General features: G+C 39.9%; 1 protein-coding gene across 5 annotated transcripts in view; it reads right to left on the bottom strand.

The window, feature by feature from the left end:
* The window catches only part of Ppp2r1b (protein phosphatase 2 scaffold subunit Abeta), a 33806-nt gene extending 26996 nt beyond the window's left edge, over positions 1-6810 (bottom strand). For 4 of the 5 annotated variants that reach the window (XM_071616694.1, XM_071616692.1, XM_071616691.1 and 1 more), the window contains exons 1-6: positions 6667-6810; positions 5837-5927; positions 5319-5419; positions 2307-2372; positions 1900-2132; positions 1467-1614 (exon numbers count right to left, since the gene is read on the bottom strand). In XM_071616694.1, coding sequence (XP_071472795.1) covers positions 1467-1614; positions 1900-2132; positions 2307-2372; positions 5319-5419; positions 5837-5927; positions 6667-6780 — 753 coding nt within the window. In that variant the 5' untranslated portion in view covers positions 6781-6810. The remainder of the gene's footprint in view (positions 1-1466; positions 1615-1899; positions 2133-2306; positions 2373-5318; positions 5420-5836; positions 5928-6666) is intronic. The other variant, XM_071616693.1, reaches the window with a different exon arrangement.
* Between the last annotated feature and the right edge of the window lie 7667 nt (positions 6811-14477).

Genomic DNA, 14477 nt, shown 5'->3' on the forward strand with positions numbered 1-14477 from the left:
CAAAGACAGACTCAGCTGGGAGGTAACCATGTCTAGAAAGACACAGCAGAAAGTATTAGAAAGGTATGGGATTAATGAACTCGGTTTTCCAATGTAAATGCCAAATGTGAACGTGACACATCTTTTCTCTGAGCAAGTGGAAATATACAATTAAAACTCAATTAGAGGGGCTGGGGTGGAGTGTGCGTCTGGCATGCATGAGGCACTGGGTTCAATACTCAGCACCACATAAAAACAAAATAATGTGTCCACCTAAAACTAAAGATACATAAATAAATAAATAAAAACTCAAAGAAGGGCGTGGTGGTGCATGTCTATAATCCTAGCAATTCAAGAGGCTGAGGCAGAAAGATTGTAAATTTGAGGCCAGCTTTAGCAACTTATTAAGGTCTTAAGGAACTTACTGAGACCCTGTCTCAAAAAATAAATAAATAAAAAGTAAAAAAGGACTGGGGATGTAGCTCAGTGGTAAAGCACCCCTTGGCTTAATCCCCATTAAAAAAAAAACAAAAAAAAAACTGTAGATCAAAAATAACTGACTGTATGTCTAAGACATACTCATTCTTCTATAAGAATGAGTAAAAAAGTTAAAAAAAAAAAAAAGCAGAACTATTCTTGGTCATTGTTATGGAGGCATTTTTGAATTTTAAAAAAGATGCTAAATTAAGGAACCACTGACATCTATTAAAATATATGTGCACAAATATTTGTTAATCTGTTAATCACTTCTCTTCCAGAACTTCTGATTTCCTCCTCCACACCTATTTCTCCTTCCAGACACTTCTCCATCTTAGCAATGACACCACCATCTAGAACATCTTGATTCTTCTTCCCTTCATCCAATGCAACAGTATTAAAATATCGTGTCCACCTCCAAACCTTATATGGAGATCCTCTCCATCTTGACTATTACCACCTGAGTTCACAGCCATCATCTCTGGCTCCCATACAAAATGACAACTGTAAGTGTATTAAGTACTTTATTTAGGTGTTTTCTATTTTTATTACTATTTCTACTACAATGAAATCTAAATCCTTGGATTTAAAATTGCTATTATGCAAAGCAATGCCATATACTAGTGAAAAATCAAATAGCACATTCTATGCTTATTTATCTTAAAGTCAAAATTCCAGGAAACTTTATTCCCCCATCTCACAATACAGCCAATTTCCAAAGGCATATTATCCCTTGATACAGTTTTGGTCTTCCTTTCTAATTAGGACTCCCCTTTCCACTTTGCCTCCTCCTTCTTTTAAAGCTACCAATACAAGAGAGAAAAATTATGGTCTGGTTAAGAAAGAAACATAAGGACACTCAGATAAGCTAGGATTAAGGACAGAATTAAGTATTAACTTTGCAAAAAAGAATCCTAACGTAAGAATCAAAACTACTCAAAAGAAATGTTTAAGATGTTGGAGGAGAGGAACATATCTGTGTTCCTTTAATACTAAAGAGTTAATGTTACCTGTTCATCTGAAGCTAGATTAGTGAACAATGGAACAATTTCAGTTTTCACACTGTCTAATTCCAAAACTTTCGCAAATTCACCCAATTTGGAAGCAGCAGCTCGTCGTACCATTGGTGTGTCATCTGAGCACAAGGAACGGAAGTGCCTGCAGCACAAAATAATGAAAGCATTTTCTACCATATACTCTCAATTGAATATGCCTCCACACAGACATTTTAAAGGTTTTACTTCACAAATATCAGTAATTAGGTTCCTACTCATAGAAGTAACAAAATAAAAACACTAGTACATTCAACTTGATGATAAAAATGATGCCATCATTTCTACTATCCTGGTATTGGCAACTCACTGGTAACAGAGTACTGTGTAAGTTGTCAGCCATGTGTCCCCAAGAGCCCCAAATGTTTTTCTAAAAAATGTGATATCTTACTGTCTAATTTCCGCCTTGACAACATTTGAAGCCCTGGGATAGCAAACGCTGAACAAACCACAAGCAGATGTTCGAGAAGTAAACCAATCCCCACTTGCTAGGCGTTTCACCAGAGGTACAAAATGAGCTTCCAGAGCAACAGGAGTATGCTCCTGGGAGATCTGCCTCAGGGACTCCACAGCCTTGTCTCGAACAACAGTCTCTTCCACAGTCGCCAGACTTTCCAAAGGAGGCTGCATAAATCATAAAGGAAAACCAGAGAAGAAAACTTAAATGAATCACATTAAATACAAATTGTCACCTTTAGTGTGACTAAAGGGAAGTGGTACATGTAACCAGAATGTTAGCTATATCATACCAAATGGTTACTTTCAGTTCACACAGTGATAACATATGGTGTGGCCAACCTGAAGACACGACTTCTGTAGGAAAGCCAAGATCCCATGTCCCAGATGGCAATTCCCAGATGGTGTCTACAAATGACACAGTGGAAGAGACTTGACACAATATTAATAATATTTGGAGCCAAATCACTAGATTCAAATGATACATAGACAAATTCAGACAAGTTTGTGTATATTTCCTTGACCAACATTGGGCACCAAGATTACATGATGACATCATGTCAGGTCACTGAGTCCATGGTCTTTTGAGCACTATTCTATCATTCCTGGATATGCAAGCAACCCTGTCTATGGGCTCCACACCATCAATTCATTTAACCTATAAAGGCTCATACAAAAACCACTTTTGGGGTTGGGGTTATAGCTCAGTGGCAGAGCACTTGCCTAGCATGTGTGAGGCACTGGGTTCAATCCTTAGCACCACATACAAATAAGATAAAGGCATGCAGTTCATCTACAACTACAAAAAATTAAAATTAAAAAATCACTTTTTTCAGAAAATATTCAGAATCTTTCCATGAGCAAAGGGCAAGAGCTTCTCACAGATCAATCAAGTGAAGAGTAGAGCTGGGAGATGACCTTTCTTGCTGCTTTACAGAAGAGAGCAAAGGGGTTAATAATCTGGACTAGCGTTAGTAAATAAATATGACATAACCGAGTGAAAAAGTAAAAGAGAATCTATGAAACACTGCCTTCCTGGGTTTATATCTAGTCCAAGTAAATTCAGGATACACAAGCTGCACATATTAAAAACACAAAACCCCACACAGAGCGCGTTGATCAACAAAGTGAACAGAAGAATAAGGACTCTATGTCTGCCAAGTAATATATTTCAAAAGTTGTTTGATATACAGAGGTAGACAGTACTCAGCTTCCCTAGAGGATATATCAGAAGTCCTCTAAAAAATATTTTACTTGCTAGGGTCTTTCATGATCTGGCCTCTGTCTATATTACTTCCTCACACACAATACCACTAGTTAAATCTCTATCACTACTATAGAATAAGGCCAAACTCTACAGAACCATTTGTGAGTTGTTGCTTAATTTGAACTCTGCCCACTTCTCCATGTCCTTTTCCTCCTGGCTCCTGACTACCTGCTTATTTCTAGCCCCAACTCTTCATTCTCCAGAAGTTTTGTTTTTTGTTTTGTTTTGTTTTTTTGAGGTAGACAGGGTACCGGGAATTGAACTGAGGAGCACTCAGCCACTGAGTCACAGTCCCAGCTCTATTTTGTACTTTATTTAGAGACAGGGTCTCACTGAGCTGCTTGGCACCTGGCTTTTGCTGAGGCTGGCTTTCAATTGGCAATCCTCCTGCCTCAGGCTCCTGAGCTGCTGGGAGCTGCACCACCATGTGCACCACCATGGTCGGCTCTCCAGAAGTTTTGAACCCAACAACTTTCACAAATCCAAGTCTACAAAACTCATTCTTTCAATACGCAATTATTGTTATGTTCTAGCACTGAAGATACAGAAGAAATATGTGAACAGGTTCCCTACTCTAGGGAAGTTTACATTCTAATGGAGGAATGACAATCAATCAGTTGGTAGGTAACTGATACTCCATAGAGAAACAGAATAAAGAAAATACTTAAGAGTAAGTCTTAAGGCAATAATTAGCTTGGTTTATTTGAATAAAAAGAAGACCAATGTGACTGGAATGAAGTTATGAAGAGGAAGCATGATATATGATAAGCCTATAGAGGCAGGTCACAGAAAGGTCTTTTAAGCTAAGGAGTTTGGATTTTCCTGGAACCACAGCAGAGTGACACATATGTTAGGTGAAAAATAAACTGAAGAAGTGGGAGGGAATAGTGGAAGGAAACTACAGATGCACCTCCACTTCCAAAGGAATTATCCCAATAAACCCATCATAAATTGAAAATACCTTGAATATACCTAACCTACCAAACAATCACAGTTCAACCACACTGTAGAGAATCAGTTATGTACCCTGATCATGTGGCTGACTAGGAGCTGTGATTTACTGGGTTTGATCTCTAGCACTGAAAAAAGAAAAAGAAAAAGAAATCTACATTTTGGCTTGTGTAGCTGGGTGATATAGTGATGATATTGTGGTGATATAACTAAATAAGAGGCATATTTGTGAGGAAAAACTGAGTTGTTTTAGGCAGTTAAGTTTGAAGTATCTATTTGACATTCAAGTAGAAAAATCACAGGCAGACATACTTAGAAATACATATATATAGTACATATCTAACTGATCTGTATAAATCTATACTTGTCTATTAATCCATTTATCTCTGGAGTTCCATAAAATGGTTACATGTTGAAAAAAAAAAAAAAATCACAAGAGCCAGCATCACATAGACAATATTTAAAGCTCTGAAGCATACATCCCTACCTCATCTAACTGCTGACCTCGTCTAACTGCTGAACTCCTAGTCATCCTTTAAAACCTAGCATAGACATCATTTTCCAAGAAGTCTTCCGGGAGTGGGAGGGAGGGAATAGTAGAAGGAAACTATAGATGCTAAATTAATCCCCTTTTGCTATTACTTGGGTACTTTACATGTGTTTATATTTTCCAATTTAAGACTGTATAGTAATAATTTGTCTACACATAATGACAAAACCCTCATTCGATTCATACTGGTTTTATACTATAACTTACAATGTGCCTTACACACTAGGCTTTCATAAATGTTAACTAAATAGAACTTATCAAATTCACAAAGTCAGAAGCAAAAGTTACAAGAACAATTAAAGACAAAATGTTGCTAGATGAAAATTAAGGCTTCCAATATGGGGAAAACAATCAAATCTTTTTCCTCCCCTCCTCTACACTAGTAAGTTTATAGAAGCATAAAGGTGAAGTTTTTATATTCAGTCAGAAAAATTAAGAAATTATTTATTCTCTCAATGGCTAACATTATGATTATGCACCTATAAAATGATCTGCATAAAAAATGCTGATGTGTCTATCACCAAACAATGTGTCATTTATACCACAAAAGTTCTAGAAGGAGGATAGGCAGGAGATAAGTACTTACCAGCAGACAGTGGGCAAAATCAGGACCTCCCACTAGGCCAGTAAAATTTCCCAGCTGCTCAGCAAGAGCTAACAGTACCTCATCTTCATCATAAATTGTATCTGGAAATGACAACAACCAGACACTCATCAATAAGAATAGATGGATGGCCTGAGCAGGACACACACAAAAACAGAAACAGATTCAACATGTACATAGTAAGATGGTCTAGTCAAAATCCTAACAGCATTTTCTTCATTCTTTATCAATAGTCTTCATGAATATGTTTTACAGAACTAAAAAATCATACTCCCAGATCAGTTACTTTCCCACTAGCTGAATGAGTAATGTTTGAATATACCTAGCTATTAACATTACAATATGTTTTATTTCTTTCGCACAGAAAGCACCATGATCAATTTTGTACTTAATGATATGCTGGGTAACAAACTCTAAAAAAAAAAAAAAAAAAAAAAGTTTTGAAAGTCACTGGAAAACAGAATGTCCACGCCTTTCTTTAAACAAAGACACATACATACCTGTAAGGAATGGCAGCAGTTCAGTTCGGGTCCTTTCTACTCCAAGTGCTAGAGCAATTGTTGATAATTTCTTAATACTGTTGAGACGGAGCTTTAAAAAAGAAAATGGAAATAAGAACAAACTAAGAAATGACTGCAATTCAGACCAAAAAACAAAAGGGGCAAACAGGTGAAATGAGGGCATGCGGGTATAAAAATAAAGATTTCCTAGGCAAAACACTGAAGAGCCCATAAGAGAAAGGACTGAATGAAAATACTCAAGAACTGAGATAATTTTAAAAAGAACAAACTCTGGCAGTAGTGAAGCACATGAAACGGTTGAATACACCTGCCTTTTCAAAGAAAAATTTCATCGCAGCTGATACACCGACTCATCTGGGTTAATCAGCCATCCCTACCTTCTTCCACCCAACAAGCCCGGCCAGTTTCCAAAACCGAGGAAGGCATTACACTGAACTTCAAAGGGCCCCTTGGCATCCTGAGACCCGCAGGCCGCCCCAGTCGCTCGCGACGGCTCATCCACAAGACGCCGGCCCAGCGCTGGACGCGGCGTAGCACGGAAGGAGCACGGAGACGGGAAGCCGGCTGTCCGACGGTCGCCAGGCACTGACGGGCACCAAGCCAACGCCTCACAGACCCGGGGAAAGGGTGCGGGAGAGGTCCCAAGGACGGTCGGGAGCGGCCATCATAGACCCCCGAGAGTCCTTCCTCGCCTCCCCCTCAAGTTTCTGCTCCGAGTTCGGTCTCTCAACCCGTGGGCCTCCACCATCGCGGGCGCCAACCACACGCCCTGCTGGGCCCACCTCAACTCCCCGGCCTCAGCCCATTACCTGCACATCCTCATTGCGGAGCTCGTCGATTAAAACTGCGATCGGGTATAGCGAATCATCTCCATCTCCGCCCGCTGCCCCCAGGCCGGTCCCGGGCCCCGCTGCGCCCGCCATGTTCTTTCTTCTCCGGCTGGTCGCCGCCGCCCGCCCCGCGCCCAGGCCCCGCCCCGCGCCCAGGCCCCGCCCCGCGCCCAGGCCCCGCCCCGCGCCCAGGCCCCGCCCCGCGCCCAGGCCCCGCCCCGCGCCCAGGCCCCGCCCCCGCCCCGCGCCTAGGAGGGCTGGGCCGAAACTGGTGCCTATCTTCCAAGCGGGTGGGAGAACTAAATTGGTTCGCTGATGAAGTCTCTCTCCCGACCCACACTGCAGGAGGTGTAGGTCTGAATTCCTAAAGGGTGGGCTAAGAAAGCTAATGGAACCCCTGTGACCTTTACCCATCCGAAAGAAACAGGGGCAGGGATTCATCCTGGCCATTGTGGTCTGAAGCAACCAGGGACCTCACCTGAGTGATGCGTGTTGTGCCTGCTCAGGACTCAGTCAGCCAAAGAGGGTGCCCGAGGCGAGGAGGAAAAAGGCTTTGGCGTCTCCTCTGGCTTAATCCTGGCGCCCAGCCATTGGGTCGCCAGCCCTAATTTCCCCCTCTTGGCCTCAAGCCTTTACAGAACCCACTCCACCTCTTCCTTTGGCCTGGCTCCTGCTCTGAAAGACAAATAACGCGGGCGGTGAGAGAAAATGAACAGTGCTGTCCAAACTCCCCAGTCAATATTTTTTCCACGCAAGCTGTTGAAAACATGCTGCTCTCTTGTTTTTGTGTTTCTTTTCAGTTTGGTACTGGAATGGTGCCTTCTGTTGTATTTTCTTCCTCCCATTTTTTAGCTCTTTAGCATGCAAGAAGTACAACAATCAAGCAAAACTAGGACAAGCTTTAATCCTTCCAAATTGGGTGGGGTAGAATCTTTGCTTGTACAATAAGTCCTAAATTGGCCTCCCCAGACCTCCAAGAGTCCTCAAAGGCAGCAGTAGGAAGAGACAGGATCTGGGAGTTTTTTCTTACAAAGCTATGGAAAGTCTTCCCTTACCCTTTTAGGTCAGCACAAAATAACTAAAATGTCCTGTCTATGTTTGTTTTGGAGTGGAATTTAAGCAACTTAGAATGATAAGCTCTGAAATGATTATACATGTAATAAAACTAAAATTGCTAATAAATAAATTTAGGAGAGTTTTTTAAAAGCATGAGCCTCTGGGAAGTCAACAAAAACCACATTCTTCTCTTCACTATGCTCCTCACATGTCCATGTGACAGAGCCTTTAGTAGTAGTGAAAGTTTGGGAATCAGTAGACCTGAACAGTTTTTCTCAAATTAGTTCTGGGTAGATGTATTCTCTAGCGTTTAAATTTTAGTTTTTATAATTTTTTAGATTTACATAAGCATGTTCAGATTATTAGGATGACTGTAAGTCAGTATTGCGACATAAGTTCAGAACCTACATCTACTTGTGTATTTCAGTACTGTTTTGATTGTTCTGAGATAATGAGAAAAGAAGAGAGACAGATTTAAAATGAAAAAGATGCTTTTAAGCACAAAATAAAAGCCAAATGATATCACAGGGCTGTGCGGTCTCAATAGTTCCAAAAGAGGTGAGGAAATTAAGATACCATAGGTCATTTGGTGAACTCAAAATAAGCTGAACTTTAACAGGCAATATCATAGTCACAATATAAGAAATGCTTTAGTTTTAGCAAAAGACATCATTTTTCATGTTAATAACTTGAATAGTATTAGTTTTTGTTTTTGTGGGGGGTTTTGGTTTTTTGTTTGTTTTTTTTAATATCAGGAATTGAATTCTGGGGCACTCAACCACTGAGCCACATCCCCAGCCCTATTTGTATTTTATTTAGAGACAGGGTCTCACTGAGTTGCTTAGTGCCTCAAGTTTGCTGCGGCTGGCTTTAAACTTGTGATCCTCCTGCCTCAGCCTCCCTGCCGCTGGTATTACATGCACCACCGCACCATGCCAGTATTAGTTTTGTGATTGTATTTCATTTGTAAGTCTGTTTTGGTTTTGTAATTGTATGAGAATTACAAATAAAAAATAAAAGAACATTATATTCCTAGTTTATATTTGTAAATTTAAGTTACATTATAGTCAGGATAATTTAAGTTGACTGAGAGTTTTCAGAATTTTTTTTCCTTTAAAAATGACCCATAGGACTGGGGTTGTAGCTCAGCGATAGAGTGCTGTCTAGCACATGCGAGGCCCTGGGTTTGAGCCTCAGCACCACATAAAAAATAAGTAAATAAAATAAAGGCATTGTGTCCAACTACACCTAATATATATATATATATATATATATATATATATATATATATATATATATATATATATATATAAATGACCCATATACTACTCAAATTTGAGAGACAGAGGGATAAGAGTTTTTTCATTTAGTACTTTACCAGTTAAAAGATCAGAGAGAGTTCCTACTGTTATGGAAAGGATGAATCTGATCCTTTTTTCTTTATGTAAGAAGTCTTCAGAAATGACAAAGGAAGCAAGCTCAGAGAGCAGATTAAGTCAGTTCCACATATATCATCGCTGATATTAGCTCAGCTTAGAAGAGCTAATAGGCTAACAAAAACTGACACACAGATGCTAAGCTATATTGTTTAAAATTCAGATATGATTTGCTTACCCAAGCCAATGAACTGGAGACCTAAAGAATAACTATGATTAAATATGAAATCACAAGCTGAGAAAATAGGCGCCAGAAAATTGTCTGGTTTTAGAGTCATCAATGCTGGACTTCAGTTCCCACTGCCATCTGACTCATGACCTCTCCCTATGCCTCAATTGTACCTTACGCCCCCTCACTCTCAATAAAATAGAGCTAACCACTTCTGGTTCCTGCTCTAGTTTCTGTGATGCTGTGAGAATAACTCAGGTAATAAACATGGAAATGCCAATAAATCCTTCAATAAAGAAAGTGATCAAACAGACTATGAAAGAAAGAAGCTATTTCAAAAACTGGGCCAAGACAGTGTTTGGTGGAGTGTGGTCTGCTTACCATCTAAATCACTTAAAATGTCTGTTAAAAATGTAGATTCCTGCTGGGAGTGGGGGCACATGCCTGTAATCCCAGCTGCTCAGGAGGCTGAGGCAGGAAGATCACTAGTTCAAAGCCAGCCTCAGCAATTTAGCAAGGCCCTGAGCAACTTAGTGAGACCCTGTCTCAAAACAAAACCAAAAACAGGACTGGGGATGCCTCAGTGGTTGAGCACCCTGGGTTCAATCCCTGGTACCAAAAAAAAAAAAAAAAATGCAGATTCCTGGCCTCCACTCTAGACCAACTGAATCAGAGTCCCTAAGAATGGAGCCAGATGTTTTACAGTGCTCCCTAGTAATTCTAACATGAATTGACATTTGAAAGACATCCATTTAAAAAGTTCACTTGGAAAAATAATTTCCATGTCAATGAACAAACATCTACTCAGGTAGGATCTGAAAAGAATCTTTGGAGGTCACTTCTGCCCAGAATAAAAGCAAACAATAATTCTAGCTTCTTATCAATAAGCAGTTCTGTTCCTATTAGCTATGGATTCTACCAGATTAACAAGATGATCCATCTTGCTGGATTCCTGGAAGGTAGCCAAGCTCTACCAGTTCAGTACTGTGGCATTGAGCAATCTCCACATCTTCCTTTCCTCTCTACTGCTCCCTTTGGCCTCCTCTCTACTTTCCTCACTCACCACTAAAAACTAATGACCAGGGAGCACCGGAGGCATTGGCTGAGATTAGGTTGAGGGTTTAAGGCAGCTCTCAGGAAACAATGACATTCTTGGCACAAAAGCATTGAGTTCTGACACCCATGTGCAGTTCATTCATCCAGGGTGAATCCAGGAAAGACAGGTTTGGACTTGCCCAGTTCCCATAAGACAAAACATCAATAATATGAGGAGACACAGCAGGTGGAATTGACAGCCATCACCTCTTGGGTGTAAAACAGCTCTCAGTATGTCACAAGAGAAAAGGATCAATTCTGAGGAATCTGAATGACATCATTATCATCCTCTCTGGGCCCCTAGATGCATATTTAGTAAGCTTACTTCTTTCTCACAGTGATGGGGATTTACAAATAGGTGCTCATATAGTATTGCTGGATGTATATACGTGACTATATGACCAATGTGATTCTGCAACTTGTACACTCAGAAAAATGAGAAATTATACCCCATTTGATTCAAATGTATGATATATCAAGATCATTGTACTGTCATGTGTAACTAATAATAATAAAAAAATGCTGATCTGATCCAGAGTCAGCCAGTGGAGAGAAGATAAGCTGCAGGAGAACTGTGGGTGGTTCTCTCAGGGCAGACCAGACTATTGTCCTATTGAAAGGGCCATCAAGAGAGTGGCAGATGGCCTAGTTCATGTACAGAAAACTTAAGGCACACAGAGGTACTTTCCAACTACAGTCATTCCTAGGTATCTCAGTATTTGATGAGTTCTAGGACCCCCTCCCCATGCCAAAAACCTTAGGATGCTGAAACCACTTCTATAAAACAGCATATAACTTACATATGTCTTCCCCATGTACTTTAAATCATCTCTAGGTTAATTATAATACCTAATACAATGTCAAAGCTATGTAAATAGTTGCTGTGGTATATTGTTTAAGGAATAAGGACAAGGAAAACAGTCTTTCCATGTTCAGCACAGATAATTTTTTGAAAAATACTTTTGTTTCATAGTAGATTGAATCCATGGGTGCAGAACCTTCAGATAAGGAGGTGACAACTGTATTCATTTAGCGAGATGACCCTGGTAAACTAATTCCTGGGTCTATACTTAAATAATTACAAAGTAGTAATTATCAATTAATGATATCTTAAATTTATATTTATGCAAACAATGTCATCATTCTGTGGAACTCATTTCCCCTCAATATTTTTGCCTTTTTTCTCTTCTCTGTTTACTTTGGGGGCAAATTTCTAATCCTATTTTTTATAGACAGGAATTCTCTAACAAAGAAAAAAAGACTTTACCTGAAGTCACACAATTTAATCAGATGAAGCTGTGGAAATCATAATCAGGTATATCACTACTCCCTGCCTTGACCCTACTATTCCACAGCTTATGACTTCGTTTAAATTTGGTTTTCCAGAGCAAAACTTTGCTTGAAGTTTTGGAACAAGCAAATTAAAGAAATGGAACTGTCAGTTCTAGTTCAGGACAGTACATATAGTCGTTAAGAGAATATGCTCTGGAAGTCAAGGAAGATAGAGTGGCACACTCCTATAATTCCAGTGACTGGGGAGGTTGAGGCAAGAATATTGTAAATTCGAGACCAGCCATGGAAATTTAGTAAGATTCTGTCTGGAGGCAGGTGGGGGAGAGGAAGGAAGGAATTCCAGCTGTGCCAATTATTAGCTGCATAAAGTCAGGCAAAAAATGTATCCTCTCTGAATCTTGGGTTTTGCCTCTATAGAGTGGAATTGTCAAGCTTACCTTTATGTGGTTGATAAGAAGATCAAATTCATATAAAGTGCTTAATTAGTGCCTGGCAATAGGAAGCCTCAAATATTAGCCATCAATAGTAATTATCTACTGAGAAAGTAGAAGCAGGTAAGAAAACATTCTGGTCAATCAAGTTTTGCCAACAGGGAAGACTGTATAAAAGAATGAAAGGGGTACATGACTCAGAAGACCTGATTCAAGGCCTTCTATAAAACTTTCTATAAGACTTTTTTTTTACATTGTAGAATAGGAATTTTACCTCTCAAGAGTTGTGAGGAATATGATCACAATGTTAAGTGCTTTGTTAATAGAAAACACTACACAAATGTTAGAAGTTGTGTCACTTATTACCAAGGACTCACTGAATCTGGTGCCCATGCCAAACACAAAAAGAGAACATCTGGAGACCTATGCTTAAGGTGGGAATGCACCCCAACTCCCCAAGAACAGCAGCCAGAATTAGACTTCCTTCTACCCCCTGTGGTAGACTTAAGATGATCAAACAAGCACACGGACCTTTCTGAAAAGTCTTGGCCTCCAAGTCCTGCTATAGGCTCTAATGTTTTCCAGATAGGACCCCTGGTTTTCTTGCTGGATGTTATACATAGCTCAACAAAAATTTGTTACAGTATCGAGTGAAAAAGCAGGGTATATAGTTTTGTTGAAGTTGCAGGTATAATTTGAGCTGCAAATGTTCAGAATAGATTCCTCCTAAGTGGATAATTTGATTTTAATAGATATCAGAAATTCTCTTAGGGGCTGGGAGTGTAGCTCAGTGGTAGAGCACTTGCCTAGCATTACAAGGCCCTAGGTGATTCCATCCCCTGCACCATTGGGGGAAAAAAAAAATCTTAATTTTTTTTTAAGTGAGAACCAGGACAGTACATATAGTATCTTACCATTTGTTTAAAAAAGAATACACACATATGTGCTTGTATATGTATTTTTAAAAACTCTAGAAGGACATGTACTTGTAACACTGGTTGATGTGGTAAAATAACTATGTATGTGGGAAACAGACATAGGAGATTTTTCAATGCATAAATTTGTACCTTATTTTGTTCTACTTGCCAAATCTGGGACTTTACTCAAATTTCATCCATTTTCTCATTGTTGCCCCTTTTCTGTTGCAGGATTCAATTCTGTATACCCCATTGCATCTAGGCTTTTTAATTCTGAACCATGAAGATTATTACCTATTAAACAAACCTTTTGGTCTTGGTTACCATACTGCAGGCTCCTCTGCTTCCTCCTGGCTATTGTTGCCTGTGACATCCACAGATGTATATGTAGTTAATAGATTCCTCCTGCCCAGCTATTCCTTGTTAGGGCCCTGCTATATCCAGAAGGTAGAGGCCAGATTTGCTTCCTGTCTCTTACTTTTGCAAGCCTCTTATCACCATGTCTTGCACTAGACCCAGCCAACGTAAGCAGAGCTCTCAGCAGCTGGCACACTGCCTCAGGCTCCAGCTACACAGAAGTTTGATTTCACAAAGGCAGGACTTACTTAAAACATTCCTGTTCCCCAGAAAGCCTGTGGTCGGAGTCTACCCTGAAGATGATATTCCTTCCTGCTTCCTTTTCTGATCTCCCCAAAGAACTGTTAGGAGAAAAGTCACAGGAGTGAGAAGGGCTCACTGCCAAGATCCCCTGGACATGCCTTTCATATCTCCGCAGAAATCCTGCTGGGTCTGTAATCAGAAACTGGAATTTCCACTAACTTCTAGGACTTCAGGAAATTAGCTCCCTCTTTGATCTAGCTATGTGATTAAAATTAGCTGGGCCCCACAGTGTTCTAGAAAAGCCCCTACAAAGATTGAATGTACTATCTACACACTGTGTCTTCAGAAGACAATCTTCAGGCTCTGGTTATGGAAAGTGGATTAAGAAGAGGATTTCAAAAAAAGAAAAAAAAAAAAACAACTTTGACTAGATCCTGTTGTCTCTACCCATCTAATCCTTCCAGGTTGTCCATCATAACATCCAGAAAGGAAGTCAAAGATTGTGGACTTCAAAGAGGTCAAAATGAGCCAGGGATATTGCTCAATGGTGAAGCTTAGAATGGGCAAGGACCTGGTTCCATTCCCAGCACCACAAAACAGCAACAATCAGGTCAAGGATGATGACAAAGAGTTCATAATTCAGGGAGATCATGGTTAAAAAGAGATGTTCTGGAACCAGACTGCTGGGTTGAATCCCAGTCTGCAATTTTCTACCTAGATGATCTTGGGCAAAACACCATATCTCTGAGCATTAGTTTCCCCATCTATGTGAAGAGGTTAATAGTTATTACTT

Source organism: Marmota flaviventris, chromosome 9 (genome assembly GCF_047511675.1).
Source record: "Marmota flaviventris isolate mMarFla1 chromosome 9, mMarFla1.hap1, whole genome shotgun sequence".
NCBI classification, from domain to species: Eukaryota; Metazoa; Chordata; class Mammalia; order Rodentia; family Sciuridae; genus Marmota; species Marmota flaviventris.